The 24,836-nt window shown below is 41.5% G+C and overlaps 1 protein-coding gene across 15 annotated transcripts in view; it reads left to right on the top strand.

The window, feature by feature from the left end:
* Positions 1 to 24,836, top strand: part of ZBTB20 (zinc finger and BTB domain containing 20) — an 858,187-nt gene that overhangs the window by 809,569 nt on the left and 23,782 nt on the right. For all 15 annotated transcript variants that reach the window (XM_065942514.1, XM_065942523.1, XM_065942509.1 and 12 more), the window contains one exon: positions 12,613 to 14,217. In XM_065942514.1, coding sequence (XP_065798586.1) covers positions 12,613 to 14,217 — 1,605 coding nt within the window. The remainder of the gene's footprint in view (positions 1 to 12,612; positions 14,218 to 24,836) is intronic.

The following is a 24,836-nucleotide window of genomic DNA, read 5'->3' as shown; positions in this document are numbered from 1 at the left end:
TTGTGGGTTTAAACAGTTGATTAAGAGTTACAGATGGTTGTACTAGAGGCATGGCTGGGTGGTCCTTTTAAAAACAGAAAAGGCTGTTAAGCAAAGCCAAGTAAGACCAGAGAACATCTCTGAAAGGCAGTGACTAGCTCGTGGATCTTCGTAGTTTCCCTGATATTATCTGTATAAATAATTGGTTATGGCACAGAATCATATTGCTAATTTATATACTGAAATGACATGCCAAAGAATAATTCTTAATCTGGGGTATACACTAGTGAAAAAAATATTACTGTTAATTTTGCTTTTGAGAAAGTTCAGCTAGTTGAAAGCAAGTACTCTTATAGTCAGTAGTAGTTTTGAATCTCGAGTTTGAGAACTTGCAAGGTGGGGAGATAGAAATCCTTTTGACCAAACAAGGAAATAATGTCATCAGCGATGTGTGTGATATAAGCATTGACAATCCTAAGCATGCAAAAATCACTTTAGGGAGCATGAAGTGATAACCCAGCAGTATGTCACACCCAGTGCCTTTTGCCCAACTGTGGCCAAAACAGTTCATTTGTTGCTGTGTGAGCTCTGGCCTTGACTCCTGTCTGCCGTCAGGAACAAGTCACACAACTGTGACTCAACCACAATTAGAGTGTTAGTAATGTCCTTAGTCTATCTTATATACTGTTTCTCTTCTTAGGAGCCCTATTCTATTTTATTTGTCCTACAACATCCTTGTGAAGCACAAGTTTTACACGTGGGATAACTAGTTCACCAAGGAATAACTTAATTCTTTGTCTCTAAATATGAAATGATTGATAACCATTATATGGCTCAGCTCATTTTACTATTTTTCACGTTATTTCAGGTTTCCCAAGCAAAGGGCATATTTTATCTTTCTCATTATTATTTTTAATTGGTTTTCAGAAAACTTGAGATAAAAACAGAATTTAACAAATATCCCATGGAGATATTTGGTGTTCTCTTTCCTTTCAAGAATAAATTAAGACCTTCTCCACTCCTCTCTCCTGACTTTCTCGGCAGATAGTCAAAATCCCATGCCAATTTTCAAATGAATAAGGGTTCATTCTATTAGCTTGATCACAGTCCCCCTACTAAGGGAGCCCAGCCTTGTAAATTCATGTCTGGAATCTGCAGAAGTTACTTTTGATTATAAACTTTAACAGTATGACCTGAAGGTTTTTAAACAGTACTAATATGTGACCTGGTTATGAGTTCAGCAATAAATTTCTACCCGGTACGCGAAAGGCCAAAGAGAAAACTAGTGTCTTTTATTCTCTCTGGTGACCCACACTAAATGTTGCATATTTGCTTTGTAAATGAGGACACCCAGTGGCCACCAAGTGAAAATATTCTAAACAATTCCTGACACTTTTTATGCAAATATAAATACCCATTGTCAAAGCTTATTGATAGATCATCTCTGTAACATCTGTTAGCAAGCAATTGAGCTTCCCTAAGTTAAGCAAGAGTGGTGAGAGTTCGGTCTGATCACTTTGGTACCACATCACAGATTGGCCATCTCTTCTCATTTTGAGTTGCAGTGTGGCTCAGCTTTGAGTTCCACTGCATCTTCACATGACTTGAGGCCCCAGTGAGCTGCCTCTTGGGGGGAATGGAACCAAAGACATGTGGACGGTATGACATGTGTCAAAAATCACAAATGAAGGAGCACAGATTGTGGGGGATGCAGTGAACACAAAAAAGCCCACTTGCCTTAGACCCTGAATTCACACTGAACACTGAACTTCCCCAGTGAGAAGGGGTCTGTGATAAAGGACAGGGGAAGAGCACTGCCCACAACTGCAGGGGTGAAAATACCCCTGGGCCTAGAGCTTGTAGACACGGAGAAAAGGCGCATCCGCAGGACCCATAAGCTGTCATCAGCATGTCTGGGATATGCAGGGGAGAAATGAGCAAACAAACCCTTAGATGAGACCTATTCAGTGGAAAGAAGTGTGATGGGCAGTGTGAGGATTCGATGATCTGTGATGAAGCTGTAGTTATAACAAGGTAAGGTACCAGCCTCCAAGAAGCTGAGAGCCTTCTTAAAGAGATAATATGTGCTTAGTTGCTCAGTGGTATCCGACTCTTTATGACCCCATGGACTGTAGCCCACCAGGCTCCTCTGTCCATGGGGATTCTCCAGGCAAGAATACTGGAGTGGGTTGCCATACCCTCCTCCAGGGGATTTTCCCAAGCCAGGGATCGAACCCAGGTCTCCCCCATTGCGGGTGGATTTTTTACCATCTGAGCCACCAGGGGAGCCCAAGAAAACTAGAGTGGGTAGCCGATCCCTTCTCCAGGGGAACTTCCTGACTCAGAAATCAAACCAGGGTCTCCTGCATTGCTGGTGGATTCTTTACCAGCTGAACTATCTGGGAAGCCCTCTTATAGAGAGAAGGCAGGCACAAATGAAGAAAACTGAAGACAGAATAATCAATGACATACTGTTAAGGACTATTAGAAAGTTCTGATCTATCCTACAACATTGAGGTACAAGAACTGTTTCCTTACTTTTCTATAGAAAATTAAACCAAGGTCCCTATCAGTAAGGTTAGCAAAAAATCTAGTCAAGTTTCAGGGCTTCCTTCCCCTCTCTAGACTTGTATAAGACTCATGAAATCTAGGGAGTGGTCAGATTCTTAGTCTATAATAGTCTTCATCATCAATATTCCTTGTCTACCTAACAAAGTTGCCAATTTGACTGGTCCATCTTACAACCCAGCACTGCCGTAGTAGTGGTCTTTACTACTGAGTGTGGACCCAGCCCAAAATCATCATTGTCCCTCCCAAGTGAGTGCCTTTTTATTTCTAGCCTCCAAAAGTACGCCAAGCAGTCAACCCAACTGGAGTCGTGTACCTCACACTTTGACACCTTCCTCATTTGAGGGGAAGTTTGGGCTCAGAAGCCACAACTAACAAGGAGCCCAGAAATGAGGGCAAGACTTGGTCTTTCTTAATTGCCTTATTATTATGAAAGTTTTATAGTTCCATAAAAAAAATAGAAATTAATGTTTCAGTTTCTTACCTCACCATCAGTGGGAGCTAGGAAAAGAAAGAACTCAGGATGGAGTTCAGTAATCAAAGAAGAATCCACAGAAAAGAAAGAACTTTGAACTGGGTTCTCAAATGGTGTCTAAGATTTGTTAAGTAGAGAAAGAACGATAATCTTAGGATTCGGGACAAATTCAGCAGCAGAAGAGAATTAAGAATGAATGCACTACATCAAAATATTTGCAAATGCAGGAGACCCGGGTTCAGTCCCTGAGTTGGGACGATCCTCTGGAGAAGGGAATGGCAACCCACTCCAGTATTCTTGCCTGGAGAGTCCCATAGACAGAGGAGCCTGGCAGGTTACATACAGTCTACAGGTCATAAAGAGTTGGACTCTACTGAGCAACTAACACACAGCTTCTTGGATTAATGCAGAGATTTTATCCGGGGAAAAATGAGAAAATAAGATCAAATCAAATTGGTGAAATAAATCAAGATAATTAAAATGTTACCTATAGCAATAGAAGACTCTTAAACAGCTTAATATCTTTTATCCTATAATATGTAAACAATATAATAAAACATTATATAAAAGATACAATCAAGAATATAATAAAAATAAGATTAAAATATAGTACCTTACTCCTAATTAGAATAATTGCAAATTATACCTTCCACTTCACTTGCCAGTGCTTTCCAAGTTTTTAAGTTCTAACAACATTTATTTAGACTCTTCTTCATCTCAGCATGAGCCAAAAAGGAACTTATGTCTTATTTTTTCTTATGGAAATCCTGTGCCTGCTTCTATAATGTATCACCCTAGGTGGGCTGTTGAGATGTAGTTTCAGCTACTTTCTTAAACTGGCCCATATCAAATCACCTCCGTTCTGTCTTAATCAGTTATCCAGCAAAACAAATTTACCTTTTTCCTTGGCTTTTCCTTGTTACTTTGAGAAGGTGTATGCTGTATGTCAGTCGTGTCCAACTCTTTGCAACCCCATGGATTGTAGCCCACCAGGCTCCTCTGTCCATGGGATTCTCCAGGCAAGAATCCCACTGGAGTGGGTTGCCATTTCCTTTTCTGGGGGATCTTCCTGACCCAGGGATTGAATCCGGGTCTTCCGCATGTAGAAGGCCTTCATTCCTTAGTAGAACAATCTGTCATGGCTCTAGTCCACACTTTCCATACAGAAAAAATTTATCCATCTCCTGCCAACAAACAGCTATGCTTAAAAACTGGTTGTCACAATGAAAGCAGCTTATTTTTTTCTAGGGAGACACAAGCAAAGAGAACATTTGAGCGTGAATCTGAATGTCTGCTTCAAAAGCAGTCTCAGAACAGTGAGCAGCAGAGGAAGTTTTCTGAATTGAGGAGCTCTGTGATTATTTTTTCCAGTACTCTTGCCTGGAAAATCCCATGGACAGAGGAGCCTGGTAGGCTGTGGTCCATGGGGTCGCTAAGAGTCGGACACGACTGAGCAACTTCACTTTCACTTTTCACTTTCACACATTGGAGAAGGAAATGGCAACCCTCTCCAGTGTTCTTGCCTGGAGAATCCCAGGGGCAGGGGAGCCTGATGGACTGCCGTCTATGGGGTCGCACAGAGTCGGACACGACTGAAGTGACTTAGCAGCAGCAGCAGCAGCAGCAGTGATTATTTTAGTCAAAAAGCTCTTGTAAAATGACACTATGGGGTTCTGTTTTCTCACTTACTGAAGTTCAGATAAAAGTTTTCCCAAAGTCAAAAAATTAATTTCTTACCTAACTATACTTCATCACCCACCAGTTGATATTTTCCAAAGGAGTGCCTCAACTCACTGCAGTTAAAATTTTTGTTTTCCCTCTAAAAAATAAGTATATGATGATGAAGAGATCAAAAGGAGAATAGATTAGTAAGTAAAGATGCTGGTTTTTATATAAACACTTTTTAAGTATACAGTTTCCTCCCAAGCAAAATAAAGGACTTATTAACTATGCATTTTAATATATAGACCCTTCTGTAAGGCCTATCTAAAGCCAAGTTCAAACTGCATACTTTGTGAATTTAAGTAGATCCTTTTGTTCATTTTTTTATCCCACCCACAGATGCAGTATCTCTGTGTTTTTGTTCCTCAGATTTAGTGAACAAAGGAAAAGGTTACAATAGGGCAGCAGCTAAATTTGTAAGGAAAGAGCTTTAGGGGGGGAAAAAATCAAACCCCTAAAGGTGTCTCAAAAGGTTTACAATATAAGAGGATTTAAAAGCATCAACTTCAGATTTCATTGACTTTTTTCCTTAGTCCCAGCAGGTCCTCCCTCTTCAAGAAGAAGCCATTTCATTTCAGCTTTAGAATGAAGGCATAGGTGTCTTTCAGAATGTTGTCTAGAATTATAGCTATCCAATGCCTTTGTTCACAGAGTTAAAACTTAGCTTTCGCAACTTGTACTGTAAGAGAGTACAAATTGAACTTTTTGAATTTGAATTTTAATTCAAAGTTGAATTTGAACTTTCAGTCTTTTGTTCCACTGGAATCAGATGCTCAAAGTATGTAAATTCATGAAGTATGTAGCTTGAAGTGTTAACTTATGTTTATAATTGGTCCCATAAAGTTGATGTATAATTATTTGTTGATTAATTGTTTGATAATAAACTCACCTCATAACTAAAAGGATTTAAGTTGGCTTGAAAAAATATTCAATACATTAATAAATAGGAAAATATATTTGTATATGGCTATAAAAAGAAATCAGAATAGAAGTGAAATAAGGAGTTGAGTGAGAGAGAGGGTAAATTTTACATAGAAGAGGGCATCATAGGTCCTACATAGTTGCTAAAGTGTGGCCTAATTTTATTTTTACTCTTTCAAGTAAAAATTTGATGTTAATTCATCACAAAACTTTCATTTATTCATTTATGTACATACATTTATCCATACAACTGTAATGCTGATACTGGTCCTTTCATTGATTTTATAGTTACATAAGTATATAAAATATGCATTTCAAAATAACTTTTAATTTTTTATACAATTTTTATGGAGAAGGACTTGATGACCCAGCATTCTTGTCTGGAAAATCCCCTGGACAGAGGAGTCTGGCGAGCTACAGTCCATGGGGTCACAAAGAGTCAGACATGACTGAGCAACTAAACAACAAGCATACAATTTTTAAAGCTTACTTTCCATTTATAGTTATTACAGAATGTTAGCTGTATTCCCCACATTGTACAATACATCCTGGAGCCTATCTTACACCCAACAGTTTGTACCTCTCACTTCCCTATACCCTATACCACCCCTACCCCATGGGTAATCATTAGTTTGTTCTCTATATCTGCGAGTCTGCTTCTTTTCTGTTATATTCACTAGTTTGTTGTATTTTTTATATTCCATATGTCAGTGACATCATGCAGTATTTTGGAGAAGGAAATGGCAACCCACTCCAGTATTCTTGCCTGGAGAATTCCATGGACAGAGGAACCTAGTGGGCTATGGTCCATGGAGTTGCAAAGAGTCAGACACAACTGAGCAGCTATCACTCAGTCATTCATAGAGTATTTATCCTTCTCTATCTGATTTATTTCACTTAGCATAATGCCCTCCAAGTCCATCTATGTTGCTGCAAATGGCGAAATATTGTTCTTTTTTATGGCTGAATAGTATTCCATTATATATATGAAAGTGAAAGTGTTAGTTACTCAGTTGTGTCTGACTCTTTGTGACCCCATGGACTGCAGCCCACCAGGCTCCTCTGTCCATGGAATTGTCCAAGCAAGAATAGTGGAGTGGGCTGCCATTTCCGTCTCCAGGGGATCTTCCTGACCCAGGGATCAAACCCAGGTCTCCTGCATCCCAGGAAGATTCTTTACCATTTCAACTACCTGGAAAGTGTGTGTGTGTGTGTATGCTTATGCTTCTTAAGGACCTTTAAGTACTTAAAATGTGCTCCTGAATGAATCAAAGTTCATTATTTGCATGAATTAATATATGAATGAAAATTCAAGTAATATAAAACATACCTAACCAAAATATTGAGACCATAAATAAAAAATCATTAGTAATTTTAATATCTCCATCTACCTGAAATAATAAGTAGTGACTTTAAAATTTCATACACAGTGCTCCCAACTTTAATAGGTTGTATATTCCTGAAAATATGTTTGGAAGTCAAATTTATGAAAATTGAAGAATTGATTTCAGTTTTAGGAGAATTCTGTTACCAATGATAAAAAAATAAAAAAGATGAAATAGTTAATGGTTCCTTTAATCCAGGCTACGACAATCTGGAAGACGGGGATAACCCTCATTGGGAGATAGCTCAAAGCACCCCCTGCTCACCAGGAATGGGTAAGCAAGCGTATGAGGCATCTCCTTCTCAAATACTAATGACCTTCCCACAGTTCACCTACAGAGGCAATGAGAGCAGGAATATGCTACGTGTATGGAGCCAGGGGGCTTCCCAGGTGGTTCAGGGGTAAAGAACCTGCAAGAACCTGCCTGCCAAGCAGGAGACATGGGTTTGATCCCTCATCAGGAAGATCCCCTGGAAGGAAATGGCAACCCACTCCAGTGTTCTTGCATGGAAAATCCCATGGACAGAGGACCCTGGTGGGCTACAGTCCATGGGATAGCAAAAGAGACAGATACATCTTAGTCACTAAACAACAACAGATGGAGCTAGGGTAGAAGAAAGAGGTCTAGCTCTGCCTACTGCCTCCCACTTGCATTAGTGATTTTCCCAGAGCCACCCTGTGAAGACGCCAGTGAGATAGAGAGGGGAGGGACATACAGGACCATCTGCTCTAGATGGTGGAATCTGTGAGCAAGCAACCTCTAACCCCATGTGGTGTGGAGACTCAGCAAGTGTCCACCCCAGGCAAAGAGGTAAAATAAACATGACTGAGTTCAGGCACCTGGCAGGACAAAAAGATATAGATTTGGGGAGAAAGGGGCCTTAGTTGCCACATGCATCCCAGCTTTCTCCAGTAAGAACTGGATCCTTCCCAAAGGGACCAACTTGGTAATTAGCACCAAAATATGAAAGTTCAACATGATCACTCGTCACCTGATAATATGAAAGAGCAATGTCAGTGTGCTATTGAGCACAGTCTGGGAAAGGGAGTGATAAGAAGCTGGGCTGTGGAGGCCTGGCCACCTGGCCCTATTTCACGTGCTGACCCACTTAGCACACATAAGCATGGTGGCCCAAACTGAAAATTCGAGGGCTCTTTGGCCCTGACATTTGACTTCAGTCTGTCAACCAAAATTCATCTTGGTTTTAATTTGAGAGCTAGTGTTTCTTTCCCAGTCACAGTCTTCCAATTCCCATCTCTCTCTACAGCATCTCGCCCTTGCACTAGTCTCATTTTATATATCTGGACTGAGAAAGGACTGGATTTCACACCTAATTAAAAGAGATTGTATTGCCTGCTGTTTCCTTTTCTTATTCCTTTTCCCTTGTGCACAGGCAGCTTTTTTATTCTTGTGCTTAGTCCTATCCCTCGACACCCGCCATTTCAGGGACAGGCAGGAGCTGGGTTCCTACAACATAGACAGTCAAGCCCTCCATCAGCTATTTCACCACAAGCAGAATCCCCCTCTGGTGCTCACTCCTGCATCAGCCTCATCCATACTGTGCTCACTCGCAGAACACAATCACTTAGAGTACACGATCACATTCAGGAATAGAATTCCTTGAGTGTTTCAGTGAATGCCATCACAGACTGACTATATATTTTTTACTCTAGTGGAAAGAAGATGGGTTACTATTTTAAAACATGCAGAGAACTATTTTTGTCAGTTTTTTTTATTTTCCATTTTACCCCATCAGTTCTATGTTCACACCACCATGGGGGATTTTTGGAAGGAAGGGGGGAGGAAGTGTATCGTGGCATCCCCAGATGCACAAAATCTTTGTAAAGTTGTATGGTTTTGTAGAGTCGAAGGTTTTTTTTTTTTTTTTTTTTTTTGAATAGCCCAAAGGCCTATTCACTGCCAATCTAAGAAAGAATGGAGTTAGCATTTTCACACCATTCCTTCCTATACAGTCTCTGAATAACCATCTAATCAAGATTTGTTTTCAATGGGGAACAAATCTTCTACAGTAGAGTATTTCAGATTTATTCCGTTGGAATCTATACATTAATGCCCACTGCATGAAAAGGACCTGTTTCACAAAAGCCTGGACATTGCCTTGCCGTGGCAGAAACTCTTTCCCACTGTATTAGTGTTGAAAATGAAAGAAAGCCTGGGAAAGGACTTGCTTCAGCATTGTGCGCTGGAGGGCCGAGGCATGCTTGAATGGACCGGCAGGGTCCCCCATCACATCTGTACACATATCAGCAAAAACCGATTCAGCCTTTCACAGCTGCTCACTGTGGTGCAGGACCAGTGTGCTCAGACCTTTAAAAATTGTGTCTACAAAAATCCAACGAGGTTTGTCAGGTCAGGTTGTATATGTGCGCAGGTTCAAGTTTGTCTCTGTGGTTTTTAATGAAGTTGGCAACAGCATTACTGCAAAAATCATAACTCAGATTATTTAGCAGACAAATTTTTGTTATTATTGCTATAGCTTTACCTGATTATTTAGACTTGAGTGGATCAGCTCAACAAGCAGTTTGAACTTTTTTTCATGAGTTTGTGTGTGTTTGTGTGTGTGTGCATATATCTATGAATGTATGTGATATAATGACAGCTCTTGTTGGTGACCATATCCATCTCTACAGCAAGCTCCATCATCACTTTCTATGTTGTGAGAATTAGATGGCCCTCAGTCTTTGGGTAATCCACATTTCATTTGTCAGTGATCCAGTATCATGTGATAAAAAGAGCATCAAGGGGCATGGGATCTAATCCCACCTCAGCCACTTACTAGCTCTGGAAAACATTGGGTTAGTCATTTAGATACTTTGAAACCCTCAACTTCCTTTTATATCAAATAGTAATAATAGGACCTGTCCTGAAAATATATAGGATTGTTATAAGGAGTAAATGAGTCTATACCTCTGAAAGAGTCTGTACACTGTAAAATGCTACATGGTTATTAATTATTATGATAATTGTGATTGAGCTTCTTCCCAGAATTATCAGAAAGAAGATATGACAACTCAAGTGATATAGCTGTGACTGCTGCTATGAGCAATTGTGTGTTTAAAGAGTGTTTTTATCCGTGTGGAGAAAAATGTTTAATAAATCCATCCTACTCAGAGACGGTGATTTTATCAGAGACTTAGCCAATTTTAGTGCTTACCATTTTACTTAAATGAAAGAGACCTTGGTGATAGTAAAATTGTTATATAGAAACTTCTACATTTTAGTGCCAGAACTCTCTTTTATCTCTTGCATTGTTCCATTTATACGTTTTTTAAAATATGCTTTATTAGATGACTGAGGCTGTGAGACAGCACACTAATTTATGGATAGGTACAGAAGTAGCTGGAAGGTACACTGAACAGACCTTATTACACACCTTTACGGCAGACCCATGGACACCTAAGAACCCCAGGCGCCATTCAGGGACAAAGCATGCAATACAGTGAAGCAGATAAGAGTGTGAACTCTAGACCCAGACTGCTAGGTTCAAATGCCAGCTCAACCACCAACTACCTGTGTGGCCTTGAGTGGTTTCCTAGTTCCTCTGGCCTCAGTTTCCTCATCTGAAATATGGGGATAATAATACTACTGACATCATAGGATTGTTGTGAGGACTCAATGAAATAATGTACATAAAGTAGTTAAAACTTGACACTCTTAAAAAAAAATCGCTCTTGTTATTATCACAGTGCACAAGCATGAGGGACTCAGTAAGACTTTAGAATATGATCTGCTGACTGATTTCCTAAATTTTCCTTTCTAGGTTTTTGGGGCCTTCCTCTGGTGCCGTGTTTTGTATTAACAGTTATAGGGGATTCACCTTGATTCCTTAACCTGGCAAGGACAAGGTTTTATGTAAAAGGAAAAAGAGAAACAGTCATCTAATGAAATATTTTAGACACATTAACAGACCTAATAGAAATTGGAAGGAAAAGGAATTCTCTTATGAAAAAATTTGCACAAATCATATCACTCAAAGAGAACATAGAGCCTGTAGGCAGCATTTATTAAGTTTACTGGATTTCTGTGAGGCTGACTAAATGTAAAGTTGGGAGCAAAGGAAATGAATGGGTATATAAGGATGCAATCACACCAGCTGTGATGGTACCACACCAGATGGATTGTACCACAGTAGAAAAGCTAGTTGAGCTCAGACTTCTCTGAGCAGGTCCTCTTTCCTAAGGCAGAGGAGAAAGAACCTGAGGAGGTGGTCATTCCTCTGTGTGCAGGCCATTACCTCTGGGTTACTTATAACAAGACACAGGGATCTGGGTCACACCAACAATCTATACCTGGGTCACCTAGTTTTGAAAGCCTACTTACTTGGCTTCCCTCAAGGTAATCTTTCAGTTGTGAAGGCAAGAATGGGGAATGACTGAAGAATGATGTGGAGAGAGGGATTCTTTAGAGTTAAAGTAAAAAAAAAAAACAGGAAAGCCCTAAGTCTAGTGTTATAGACACTTGTTTTCCTTCTCAATCTGGGATCTAGGTGTTACCAACCTATCTCTTGTCTGCACAGCCTAGGATATAAGGGTGGCAATAGGTCAGGCTGTCTACATGTTCCACGTAGCTGAGTGCTGCCTTCTTCCTGGCAGCTGTCTGATATATCCCTCTTGTAAGCACAGAGAGGACCCAATTCCTGTGATAATTGTACATCCCACTCCAGGTTAACCCTACTGTCCTGACCTACTTACTAACAGTCCTCCTAAGTGCCCAGTTTGAATGACGAATATGGTCACCTAGTGTATTCCAGTCTCCCAGGTCAACACTGCCATCTCTGACCTTTCTAACATTTCTTCTTCATTAAGCCTCAGAAAATTCAGAAGACCACCATATAATATACAACCACCCTAGAAAGTACTCAAACAGGTCGCATCAAAGAGGATAAGAAAAATGCACAGATACAAGAAGATTGCATTCTAGAGTCTGTCCCTCCACTGGAAAACATGGTGGTAGCTATTTTATGTCTATCTTAGTCTAAGCTGACTTTTCCAAGAATTTTTGCATATGTGGTGTGGATTTGCAGAATGTGCCATGTTAATTAACAGGAAGGGAATTAAATATTGTGGTCATGAATAAAATAAGGAATTTTGATAAATTGAGAAAAATACAAGCTTTCCCAAAGGACCTGGGCTTAGGCCTGTCTAAAGTGGAGGCAGAGTTTCCTGAGAACAAGTCTTCATTTGCCTTTTGGTTCTTATTTGCTGAAGCTGTAGGAAAAGCAGGCAATGACCTATCTGTTTTTTAGACTGCTGTACTTCAACTGACAACCCTGGCTGAAGGTCTAGGGGATCAATTATGGATTCAGTACCACCAAATAGCTGGGGCCCTGTTGCCACAAAAGCCAAGGCCTTGTTACCATAGGACATCATACCCACAGGTCAACCTGATGCAAAGCCTATCCATCTTGGCACAGAGCCTGCTTGTGTCTGCACAGGGGTGCTGCTAGGAGCCATGAGCATTGCCCACCTGAGACCCAAATGTTAGGGATGCAGCCAGCTTGCTCTGACCCACGCCCTGTGTTGTGTCTGTCGCACCGTGCAGGTGACATCAGTTGCAAGGGGATGACCGAGCGCATTCACAGCATCAACCTTCACAACTTCAGCAATTCCGTGCTCGAGACCCTCAACGAGCAGCGCAACCGTGGCCACTTCTGTGACGTGACGGTGCGCATCCACGGGAGCATGCTGCGCGCACACCGCTGCGTGCTGGCCGCCGGCAGCCCCTTCTTCCAGGACAAGCTGCTGCTGGGCTACAGCGACATCGAGATCCCATCGGTGGTGTCGGTGCAGTCGGTGCAAAAGCTCATTGACTTCATGTACAGCGGCGTGCTGCGCGTCTCTCAGTCGGAAGCCCTGCAGATCCTCACGGCCGCCAGCATCCTGCAGATCAAAACGGTCATCGATGAGTGCACGCGCATCGTGTCGCAGAACGTGGGTGATGTGTTCCCGGGGATCCAGGACTCAGGCCAGGACACACCACGGGGCACTCCCGAGTCAGGCACCTCGGGCCAGAGCAGCGACACCGAGTCAGGCTACCTGCAGAGCCACCCGCAGCACAGCGTGGACAGGATCTACTCGGCGCTGTACGCCTGCTCCATGCAGAACGGCAGCGGCGAGCGCTCCTTCTACAGCGGCGCAGTAGTCAGCCACCACGAGACGGCACTTGGCCTGCCCCGCGACCACCACATAGAAGACCCCAGCTGGATCACGCGCATTCACGAGCGCTCGCAGCAGATGGAGCGCTACCTGTCCACCACTCCCGAGACCACGCACTGCCGCAAGCAGCCCCGGCCCGTGCGCATCCAGACCCTGGTGGGCAACATCCATATCAAGCAGGAGATGGAGGACGACTACGACTACTACGGGCAGCAAAGGGTGCAGATCCTGGAGCGCAATGAGTCCGAGGAGTGCACGGAAGACACCGACCAGGCCGAGGGCACCGAGAGTGAGCCCAAGGGCGAAAGCTTCGACTCGGGCGTCAGCTCCTCCATAGGCACCGAGCCCGACTCCGTGGAGCAGCAGTTTGGGCCCGGGGCGGCGCGGGACAGCCAGGCCGAACCCGCCCAACCTGAGCAGGCCGCGGAAGCCCCGGCCGAGGGCGCCCCGCAGCCGCACCAGCTAGAGACCGGTGCCTCCTCCCCCGAAAGAAGCAACGAGGTGGAGATGGACAACACGGTGATCACTGTCAGCAACAGCTCCGACAAAAGTGCCCTGCAGCAGCCTTCGGTCAACACGTCCATCGGGCAGCCATTGCCAAGTACCCAGCTCTACTTACGCCAGACCGAAACCCTCACCAGCAACTTGAGGATGCCTCTGACCTTAACCAGCAACACGCAGGTCATTGGCACAGCCGGTAACACCTACCTGCCGGCCCTCTTCACTACCCAGCCGGCGGGCAGCGGCCCCAAGCCTTTCCTCTTCAGCCTGCCGCAGCCCCTGGCAGGCCAGCAGACCCAGTTTGTGACAGTGTCCCAGCCCGGCTTGTCGACCTTTACTGCACAGCTGCCAGCGCCACAGCCCCTGGCCCCATCCGCAGGCCACAGCACAGCCAGTGGGCAGGGCGAAAAAAAGCCTTATGAGTGCACTCTCTGCAACAAGACTTTCACCGCCAAACAGAACTACGTCAAGCACATGTTCGTACACACAGGTGAGTGCGGCCCGCTGGAAGACTGGCAGCAGGGGGGAGAGGCCGAGGGGGCTGGAGGAAGGGAGGGGCAGGACCTGTAGGTGGAAGGGAAAGTAGGAATCATCTTTCAGGTTTTACAGAAAGACATATTGTAAACCATCTTCTAGAAGCCCCAACTATGCCCCCGCCCCACGAACCAAGCATCCTATCGCCAAAAGACAAAATCACAGAAACCCTTTGTGGGAAAGGGCCAAATGAGAAAACCTGATACAGAATTTGCAGGCACAACATCCCTTAAATACATTGAACTTTGAAAGATATTTTTGATCCTAGATGTTTAAAACTAGAAAAGTCCTTGGAGATCATACACTCCAGTCACCTCATTTTACAGACCCAAGTCCTATAAGCCAAACAGGAATAAGGGTTTCAGTCTGTAGTAAGTTTCATTTGAACCAACAGCTTGAAGAGGCCACAACAAGGCTAATGCCAGTGAAGGCTACACTTACAGTCCCTGAAATGAAGAGGGGTGATAAGCTCACTGTTTTCTAGTGCTAGTTCTCTATTTTCCACATCTAGAGACCACAATCAGTTCTGGGTTCTCCCGTTTAAAAGGACAGTAGACTCTTTGGGGCACACTCGGAGGAGTATGATTAAGATGAAAAGGGTCATGAAGCCATGGCATATGAGTCATGTTTGAAGGTGCTAGAGGTGTTTGGCAGTGCGTAGGTTTGAATTGAAAGTGCCTACCGAGCTTTGTCAGCTTGGCAAAATTACTTAACATTGCTATACATCAGTTTCCTTGTCTATATGATGGGGATAATAATGATAGTAGTGCTGTTTTGAGGATTAAATGAATTAATACATATGAAGTTCCTAAAGCAATCTCCAGCACGTAATAAGCACTCTATAAATGTTAGCTGTTGTTCACACTTTTAACATTATTTAAATGATTTGAGGGAAGATACATTAAGCTTGTTCCATTTGTGTTCACATATATAGAAATGGACCAATGATTAGAAGCTATAAAGATATTTAATTAAATAAAAGAGGAAGTTTAAGCAGAAATGCTTTAAAGATAGGTAGACAACCTCCAAAGGGAGCATGAGTTCCTATAATTAGAGGTGTTCAAGGAGAGAATGGATGATCATTTCATAGTGATTTGTTATAGAGGGGATTCAGTTATTCATCAGGTGAGTAGTTGGGCAAGATAGTGCTTCATTCCTGGAGCGAATGATTCTAGAGCAAAGATCTCCTGACCTCCCAGCCAGTGAGTGCCCCTTCCTAGTTCTACAATGGACCAGACAGAAGTGAGAACTCCATGGATACTCCTCCTTATAAGGGGCTATATATGTGATATGATTTCACATGGATTCTCTTATACTAAAAGTAACTAACTCAATGATGATCACCATATTTGAAACTCCTATTATGAGAGTCATAATTCCTACTATGAGGAATTATATAATTCCTATTATGAGGAATTATCAACGCGATGGACATGAATTTAAGAAGGCTCCGGGAGTTGGTAAGGGACAAGGAAGCCTGGCGTGCTGCAGTCCATGGGGTCGGACACAACTGAGCAACTGAACTGAACTGAACTGATTATGAGAGTCATTCATCTGCTAACCTTCTAGTTCTAGAATATCTCTATTAAATGACAAATAAATTATCAGGGGAAAGTTATATACCTGAATTACAATACGTGAAAATAAGTTAGTTCCTCAAAGCAACCTTGTTTCTCAGGTCAGCCAACAGGACTAGCTAGGGGATAGAACATAAAGCAGATCAATTTAAATTGGGGAATAGAAGGGAAGGACTGCAACAGACATACCAACATGGAAGTGAACAATTGAAACAGAACATTACTTAAGATGAAATTTTCCTTCTGTGCAGTTCAACTTAAATCAGAACAATATGTAAATCTATGTATGTGCCCTTGTGTGAATCAGTTCTTCAAGATGACAGTTTTCATACCTCTAAAAATCAGAGTGACTACTACTGAATTTAGGGAAAAAATCGGGTAGTGGTAAGTCACTGTATTTACTTAGAGTACATGTGAATATCTAATAACCTGAGGTCAATCGAGGACATTTTCCATGTGTATGGTATCATTATTTAGTAAATTAATCGAATAGTAATATTTTTATTTATATGGCAATTTATGATTTACAGGGTATTCTCCCATAGTTTATGTCCTTTCCTCCTCTGAGTACCTACCTTGTAAGTCCATCAAATTAAGGATTAAGGGGGAAAAAGAGACCATTTGTGGAGATGTATTCTTAACCAAAGTTGACGTCTCTGTTCTTGGATCCATGAATGTTTCTACTCTCCCCATCTTTGCATCTCTTCCAGTAGACCCAGCAGACATAAAGTTTACATACTCTATTAGATCACATGTCAAAATAAGGCTTTAAATCTGGAGCATAACATTTTTTGGTGTACTACAGAAAATTGTCTCTTTGGTGTATGAACATATTTATTCAATTTTACCAAAGGATTCTGTGGTTAACCCAAATAACTAGATTTGCCCATAAGAAAACCAGCAATGGATTTGCAAATTTAGACATCATAGATACAAAGGCTACAAGTAAAGTCATTTTATAAATCTGAGTTATGCTCAAAGGCATAACTTCAGATCTCTGGTAAACTATGAAGTTCCTCATAACTTATAAAGTTCTTTGTAATGGTGTTTATAACCTGACTACATCCAGGAACAATAAATAATGTACATCTATCACTTGCATACCTTATCTAAAAGAATCAACACTTCCATTTCACCCCCAAATCATTTGGCAGTGGCAGTTTGGAATGGTCAGCTCTCTATCAATACTTATCTAAGTGAAGAAGTCTATAACCTAACAAAGTTTAGGAACAATTGGTCTCGGTTTTCAAAAGGCAAGACAGCCTGAACATATGGAAGTAATTCAGCACCTGGATTCACTTTGGCTGACATTTCAAAACAAAGTTCTCTCCAGTGTCTTGAGAAAACATCAAAAAAGTGGAGCCTCACAACTTTACAGGAGTCCAGTGGAAATGATAAAAATCCACAGCAAAGAGTCCAATGTTAGTCTAAAATAAGATTCTAGAAAGTCCTGGGTATACTAGAAGAGTAGAGATGGATTCTGCTTCCTACCTTTAGTCTAACCAAAAAGAATCTTACTAGGAAAGAGTAGCTTTACAGAGTTAAAAGGAAAAAAACAGGTTCTCAGCATCACACCCACTATGCATGGTAACCAGCTTTGCAGTTTAGCAACTACAACTTTTAATGAATATGATACTTGCTTTCAAGGATTGGGGGCTTCCCTGGTGGTTCAGTTGGTAAAGAATCCGCCTGCAGTGCAGGAGACCTGGGTTCGATCCCTGGGTTGGGAAGATCCCCTGGAGAAGGGAATAGCTACCCACTCCAGTATTATGGCCTGGAGAATTCCATAGACTGTATAGTCTATGGGGTCGCAAACAATCAGACACAACTGAGCAACTTTCACACTTTCAGTGATTGGAGAGACTCAGTTCTGAGATCTGAATTCCAAATACAATTCATGTAAGTCTATGTTAATGATCCACATAGTCATTAAAAGGACATGTTTGCTACAAATAAGTAGTCCATCATGTTGACCTTGGAGCTTACCTCTGCCTTAGCGCACCAAGGGAGCGTAGGTTGTCGAGCATATTCCCTGATGATTGTAGCACTGATACTTAGAGTAGGGACGTAAGTGAAAGATGATTGTGCTGGAATTAATTATTTGGGTTCAGTTTTGGTTCCTCTAATTGTGACCATACACAAGTCACTTAATTTCATTACCCTTAGTTTGTTTGAGCTTAAAGTGGAAACAATAATTTTCCTGCCTTTTGAGCTACTGTAAAGGTATTATGCATGTGAGAGCTCTGCATAAAAGGTAAAGTACTACTTAATGCTTTCTTTAAAAAATCATCCTCATCACCTTAGCCTCCTCCTCCCAGAGACACTGAGTTTGTTTGCTCTGTCTCCAATCTCTGAGTAATAACTGTCAACATGTTTCCTTCCTCGTTGGAATTCAAATGCCAAAGCAATGTGATACCCCTTGGGTTTCCCTTGAACTTCCTCCATACCATGAATTTTTTTTTTTCATTCCTTAAAGATTTTTTAAAGAAAATCTCTCACTAAACCACTCTATCTACTGCCAAACAAACCATTAAAGGACTTCATCTCTTCTAGGAATTTCTCAAGTTTGCTTTACTAAAGTTTCATAAATTTTGTGAGGCAGGAAAACAAGAGTTAAGGACACATTTAAAAACAAGAGGATTAGAGAAAAAGCAAAGCTAACACAAACCATCCTCTCATGGAACAAAGCAGGACTCCTCTGTGCCCTCTCCCAAGAGAAAAAGCAAAAAAAGGCATGGGATGGCACGGAAAGACAGAGGGCACAGGAGGATAAGCCTGGGGTGAATGTGGGCATGGAAGGCAAGCAATAGGGAAAATTCAAAGATAACATGGGAGCAGTGCTTCTCAAGGTGTGACCCTCAGAACAGCAGCATGTACATTCTTGAGTCCATCCCAGACCTGAATGGGAACCCAGTGACCTATGTCTTAACAAGCCCTGATTCACACTGCGTTGGGAATCACTTCCCTAGATGGCTTGGGTGATTAGGAGGAGGATGACTTCAGGTTGTTTTTATTATATAACATTGTTCCCCAAAATTCCACTCACAAGAACCTATGTGTTTAAAAAAGTAAATCAGAGTACTGAACAACAGCTTGATTTTATAGTGACAAACTATGTTAATGGAAGCAAATATCTTGCATATTCAAGGTTCCATGGCAAATGTACTCCTTTGGGCACTTAACATTATAACAATAACTTATAGCAATAACTTAACATATAACAATGACTTATTATAATTGTGCTGTGCTTAGTCACTTAGTCATATGTGACTCTTTGCAACCCTGTGGACTGTAGCCCACCAGGCTCCTCTGTCTGTGAGGATTCTCCTGGCAAGAATACTGGAGTGGATTGCCATGCCCTCCTCCAGGAGATCTTCCCAACCCAGTGATCAAACCCAGGTCTCCCACATTGCAGGCAGATTCTTTACCATCTGAGTCACCAGGGAAGTCCATGAATACTGGAATGGCTAGCCTATCCCTTCTCCAGGGGATCTTCCTGACCAAGAAATTGAACTGGGGTCTCCTGCATTGTAGGTGGATTCTTTGCCAACTGAGCCACCTGGGAAGCCCTATATTATCATTACATGAGTGTTTTTATGCTTTCCCATTAGAATGTAAACTTTATGAAAGCAGAAACAATTTTACATATAATTATACAATATATATCATATATATCTTACGCTTCAATATACCCAACATAATACCTTCCACATGGTAAACATTCAGAAAATATTTGATCAATGAATGAACTGAATTCTTCTCTAATGATATCTAATCACTTTCAAAAGGGAAAAAAATTTTTTCCCACAGAATTGTTTTATTTATTTTAGGACATAGCTCCATAGAAATAAGGCAAATATAGTTTGTACATTTATATAAGTACTCTGCAATGATCGGAACAAATTTCAGATACCAGATTCTATTTGTTTGTACCATGCTCTATACAACAAAATTGCATACAGAATTACAAGGCTGACAAAGATGGAATTCAGGGTATTTATCACCAGGTATAAGGTTGCCAGACTTAGAAAACAAAAACATAAGATGCCCAGATGAATTTTTGGATAAACAACAATTTTTTTTTTAGTCTAACTATACCCCTTCAGTATTTGTGATGTACTTATACTAAAAAAGAGTTCATTGTTTATCTGAAATCTAGATTTAACTGGGTGCCATATATTTTACCTGGCACTGCTGTCCAGGTGGAACTTTCTTTTAAGAGCCAGTGTTAGGACTTCTGCTTTAAAATCCATAGATGAATGCAGGCTTGCATATGTATTTGCTTAACAAATATTGGTTGAGTGAATGAATGAATGTTCAAATACATAAGCATACTTTCCAGGAGAATTTAATTTGGGGAACTTATATATAAATTCATTATTTTCTTACCAAGACTTAAATTTCTTTTTCTTCTCTCTTTTTTTTTTCTGTATACAAAGACTGTATTGTACCTGTGTTCCCACTTGTGTTTTCTTTACCAACAAGTGGTAGACACGTGGACCTTTTCCGAATCATAGTATCAACTCAGTGGTCACTAACGCCCATTAGTGTTCTCTGCAGAATTGATCATTTTCTCTGTTACTTTGAGATGCTCAGCTATTCTGGCCTTGAATTTTACATAAATAGATAAAATGATGATAGTAACATAACAATGGTATCCATAGAGTAATAACAGTGCGATCAAGATCGTGATGTTATAATCCTCATATAGAGCTTGGCTACTAATTGTACCAAGCCAGTGGAGTAACAAACAAGTATAAGGTTTGAAGTGAGAAAGCCTTGATTTTACCAGTTTCTGAGTGACTTTAGGTAAATTCTATAATCAATCTGAGCCTCATTTTCTTGTCATGTAAGATACAGATCTTAACAGTACTTAGTGCTGAAGGATAGGGGAAAATGTTAACATCTACCCGCTCATAAAGTTGTAAGAAAAGTCAGGTAATGTAGGTGAAGGTCCCTGACATCTTTAAAAATCTTCTTGACATCAAAATTTTTACTTGTCACTAAAGCCACAGAGGTCTTATAAATGCAGTGTGTCCCCAGTAGGCAATTCCACCCCTTCCCAGACAGCTTCACAGTCCAAGTTGGCACCAGGACTACACCCCCTAACCCCAGAGTGGGAGAAAGGCTGGTAGGTGGTCTTGAATGTCCCCCTCCAACTAGACCTCTCTGGTGGAAAGCAGATTCTTCAGCCAGTGAAGGCTCTGCATGACTCCATCTGAGCACCTTCCATTCTTGTCACTGGACCTTTCCCCCTTTCTGTTCCAATCTTGATTGTCCCCATTCAGAGGACTTGGAATTTCCAAGACCCTTTCTGCTTTCCTTGGTAGTAGCCACCTCCTCCTGCACCTACTTGTCCCTCCCTGCTCTCTGCCCCCTTAGCAAACACCACGTTTTCTGTACACTGCCCCACACTGTACTCACCTGAAGGAAGGTGTATGCCAGAGCAAATGATGGAGAGGCCGAGAGAATGCGAGAACTAGATGGGAATAGTATTTCAAAAAAGTGTCCAGTAACAGCAGTCACTGTCTTTGCAGCCTAGGAAAAGCTTGATTAGAATGAAAAAGAATCCACAGAATAAATGGATTCTTGCTAAGCCCCCAATTCAGAGGTCACTCTTCAGAATTGGAATGCCTCAGCCTCAAATTTTAGGCAGACCTTCTGCACCCTCTAACCTAAAGATATCTTTCTTCCTCTCTTTTTTTCTCACTGTCAGTCATGGTAGAGTGTCAGCCCCAGTCCACAAGAAAGAGTTGAAAAGTGATGCTTTAGAAAGCAGGCATCTGAAACTGGAGAAAAATATTCCTCCCGTCTCACACATACACACACACACAGAATCATAAAGGACACTGCCTCCTCTTCTGTTCCACCACTTGCTGCCTGGTTTTTCAGCCTCCAGAGTACAGTTGCTGCCTGCTAAAAATCCTCTGTCTCTGCTGGCATTTGTTTCATGGTGCCATTTCTTTCCATTAGCATATGTAGCTGAGACTGGACTAGACCCTTCACTCTGAATTGCATAGCTACAGTATGATCACTTGCTTTATTGATTATCTGAAATAGTTTTTTGCAAAATCCTAAGTTTTCTTCCTCATGCCATGCAAGTCATTTTTCAGTTGATTTCATTTATCACCAGTTCCTTTGTGCAGAAAGGGACAGTTGAATTTTTCTTGAAATGATCACATACTCTGTGCAAAAGTGCCTTATTGCTTTAATTTTCAAAATATCTTCACAAGACAGGTGCTTACTGTATTATTCTCAAGTTATAGATAAGGAAACTGAGGCTTACAAGGGTGAAGTAACATGCCCAGGTCATTCATCCAAGGAAATGGAATTCATATCTCACTCCAGCATCTGTATGGTCCCCAAATGGATCATTTTAAAGTGCAGGGGCTTATATGAGCTTCCTCATCCTGTGTCTAATCCCAGTGTCTGCCTGGTACTCTGTGTCCCTTTCTAACCAATCAGACTTGCCATTCCTGGCCATAGGCTTGGACCCAGAAAGCCATCTGCTTCCACTCATCTTAATTTCATTTGTCCACATCAAGAGCACCAAGCAACACCAGCCACATCCACTTCATGTATAATGTTGAAAGCCGTTTGGGGTTCGCTATAAGTAACATGCAGGAAAATAATGGGGAAGAATCACTCATCTCTAGTGAGTGATACTGTTTCAAATCCAAACATAAAGAAATGAGTTGTTTACACCTGACTAATCTGAAAATGCACCCTATTTAGTAAGGCAGTTCCTGGAATGCCTATGCTCTGCCAATGAGGCACCTGAATAATTTCAGAGCACTTTCCTGTATGGAGCTCCCAAGTGCTTTGCAAACATTTTTCCTCATTAACTATCACACAATTTTTTCTGTGGCAGAATATGTTGTCCTATTTAAAATGTGGGACTGCTGATGCCTTGAGTGATTTAAGTAAGTTGCCCTCAGGTCACACATTGACAAGACCTGGACCAGAGTCTCTGGGGCGTGGCCCATGGTGGACAGAAGGCCACTAAAGCTGCAAAGGAAGGTGGCAAGTGCTTGGTCCAACTCCTCACTTACAGAAGGGGAACAAACCCATAGAGATGAAAACACTTAGAAAACTCAGGGTGATATGGATAATTAACGGCCAAACCTTGGTGCTAAGTGCACAAGGTGCATATAAACAAAATTCATATATAAGCTCTGGAGGGAGAGACGACACCTGTGAAGAACCAACTGATAGATTAGAAAGGTGTGAAAGTAAAAAGCCATCATCACTGACCTTGTCTAGAGGAAAAAATACACTATAAGAAGGTGAAAGTTTCAAACAGCAGGAGAATTTTTAACACAAACCAAGTTTCAACTTCCTAGCAGCCAAAATACCATCTGGAACTTTAAGAAGGCACACTTCCCATTAAAGGTGACAGGTGGACATATTTTAAAAGATAGTTGGCCGGCCTGTCATAGCCTCTAGAAAGTGTACTGAAAGCACAAGGATGGCAAAGACCAGCTTGAGTTCCAAGCATGTTTACGGCTGACAGAAATGTTCCAACTAAAAATAACATGCATGACTGTTTCTCTTAGGGAATCTCTTATTTCAAAATAATGTACCTATATAAACACCATGCAGAGATTGAACTCTTCAAGTAGGAATAAGGCTTCTAAACTCTCCCATTGTAGCCTAAAATTGAAAGTCTTCTATCCCTGTGACCCTATGGCTCATGTTGTTTCATCCATAAAGATGAAAAGAAGGAAAACTGGAAGACAGCAGAGCAGAGAGAAAGCCAGGCCAAAAAGGTTGTGATTAACTAAAGGAAAAAGTTCAAAGTTCAACAAAATTGGTTTAGAAATTTGTGGAGTTATAGTTGAACCAAATAGCCATTTCTTAGGATCGTGTGCTTCAAAATATATCTTTTTCTGTTTACAAACACATCGAAAAAGCTTTCCAGTAAGATAAAGTTTCATAAAACATATCATGAATAGAAAGGACTAACCCTGAGCTTGGCACACAGTCAGCAAGTATGTGATTGTGTTCCTCACCGTCATCACTAGGACACACCAAACCTCTTCTGCTTCATGATGGAAAAAAATGGCAAGACAGTCAAGGCACATATTTTAAATGGAAGTTAACTAAAATTCAAGAACTAGATTTCCTACCCTGATGCCTTGTTCAGATGTTGAAATATTAACCGAAGAGTTTCAGAGGCTTCAGGCTCTAGGTTGGGTTATGGAAATGGCTTCCTAGGTGGCACTAGTGGTAAAGAACCTGCCTGCTAATGCAGGAGACATAAGAGACGTGGGTTCAATCCCTGGATTGGGAAGATTCCCTGGAGGAGGGCATGGCAACCCACCCCAGTATTCTTGCCCAGAGAATCCCATGGACAGAGAAGCCTAGCGGGCTACAGTCCATACGGTTGCAAAGAATTGGACATGACTGAAGCGACTTAGCACACATGCATGGAAATGTCAACCCACGCAAGTGTTTGGACACGGCTTAGTGACTAAACAGCACACAACAATGAGAGGGTACACAGACAGACTTTCTGTGTTGGCTGCCTGCCTTGGGCAGTCAGTGGTGAGGTGGGAGAGATGGAAACACCATAATGTAGTTCATCTCACCCTCCAAAAGCAGAGATGAAGGCAAACAGCACCAACAAAAACAAGTGTCTATTTGTCCAAAGAGGTGTTACAGGATGTTACTTATAGAAGACTATTTCGTGTGGTCATTCAGTGACAATATTCTTATTTACATTACAGCTTTTAACAAGTTTTATCATTTGGTTTCTAAGCCAAGCGCAAACCAAAGCAGTAAACTGAGGAGAAAGAAGGGTTTCAGCCAACACACTGAGAGCAAAGAAAGAGAAAACTATTTTTAAAATTGACCCAAGAGTTCAAAAAAAGCGTATGGAACCATTTAATGGTGGAGGAGGGACGGATAGTCTTGTAATAAGAACACCATCCAAGTATTCCCACACCACTCTTGGTGGTCTGCAAAGCGATTTCATATGTATTTTATGTCAACACCA

Source organism: Muntiacus reevesi, chromosome 8 (genome assembly GCF_963930625.1).
Source record: "Muntiacus reevesi chromosome 8, mMunRee1.1, whole genome shotgun sequence".
In the NCBI taxonomy this organism is placed as follows: Eukaryota; Metazoa; Chordata; class Mammalia; order Artiodactyla; family Cervidae; genus Muntiacus; species Muntiacus reevesi.
Note: the sequence above shows the minus strand (reverse complement) of the source record. Positions and strands in the feature narration are given on the sequence as shown.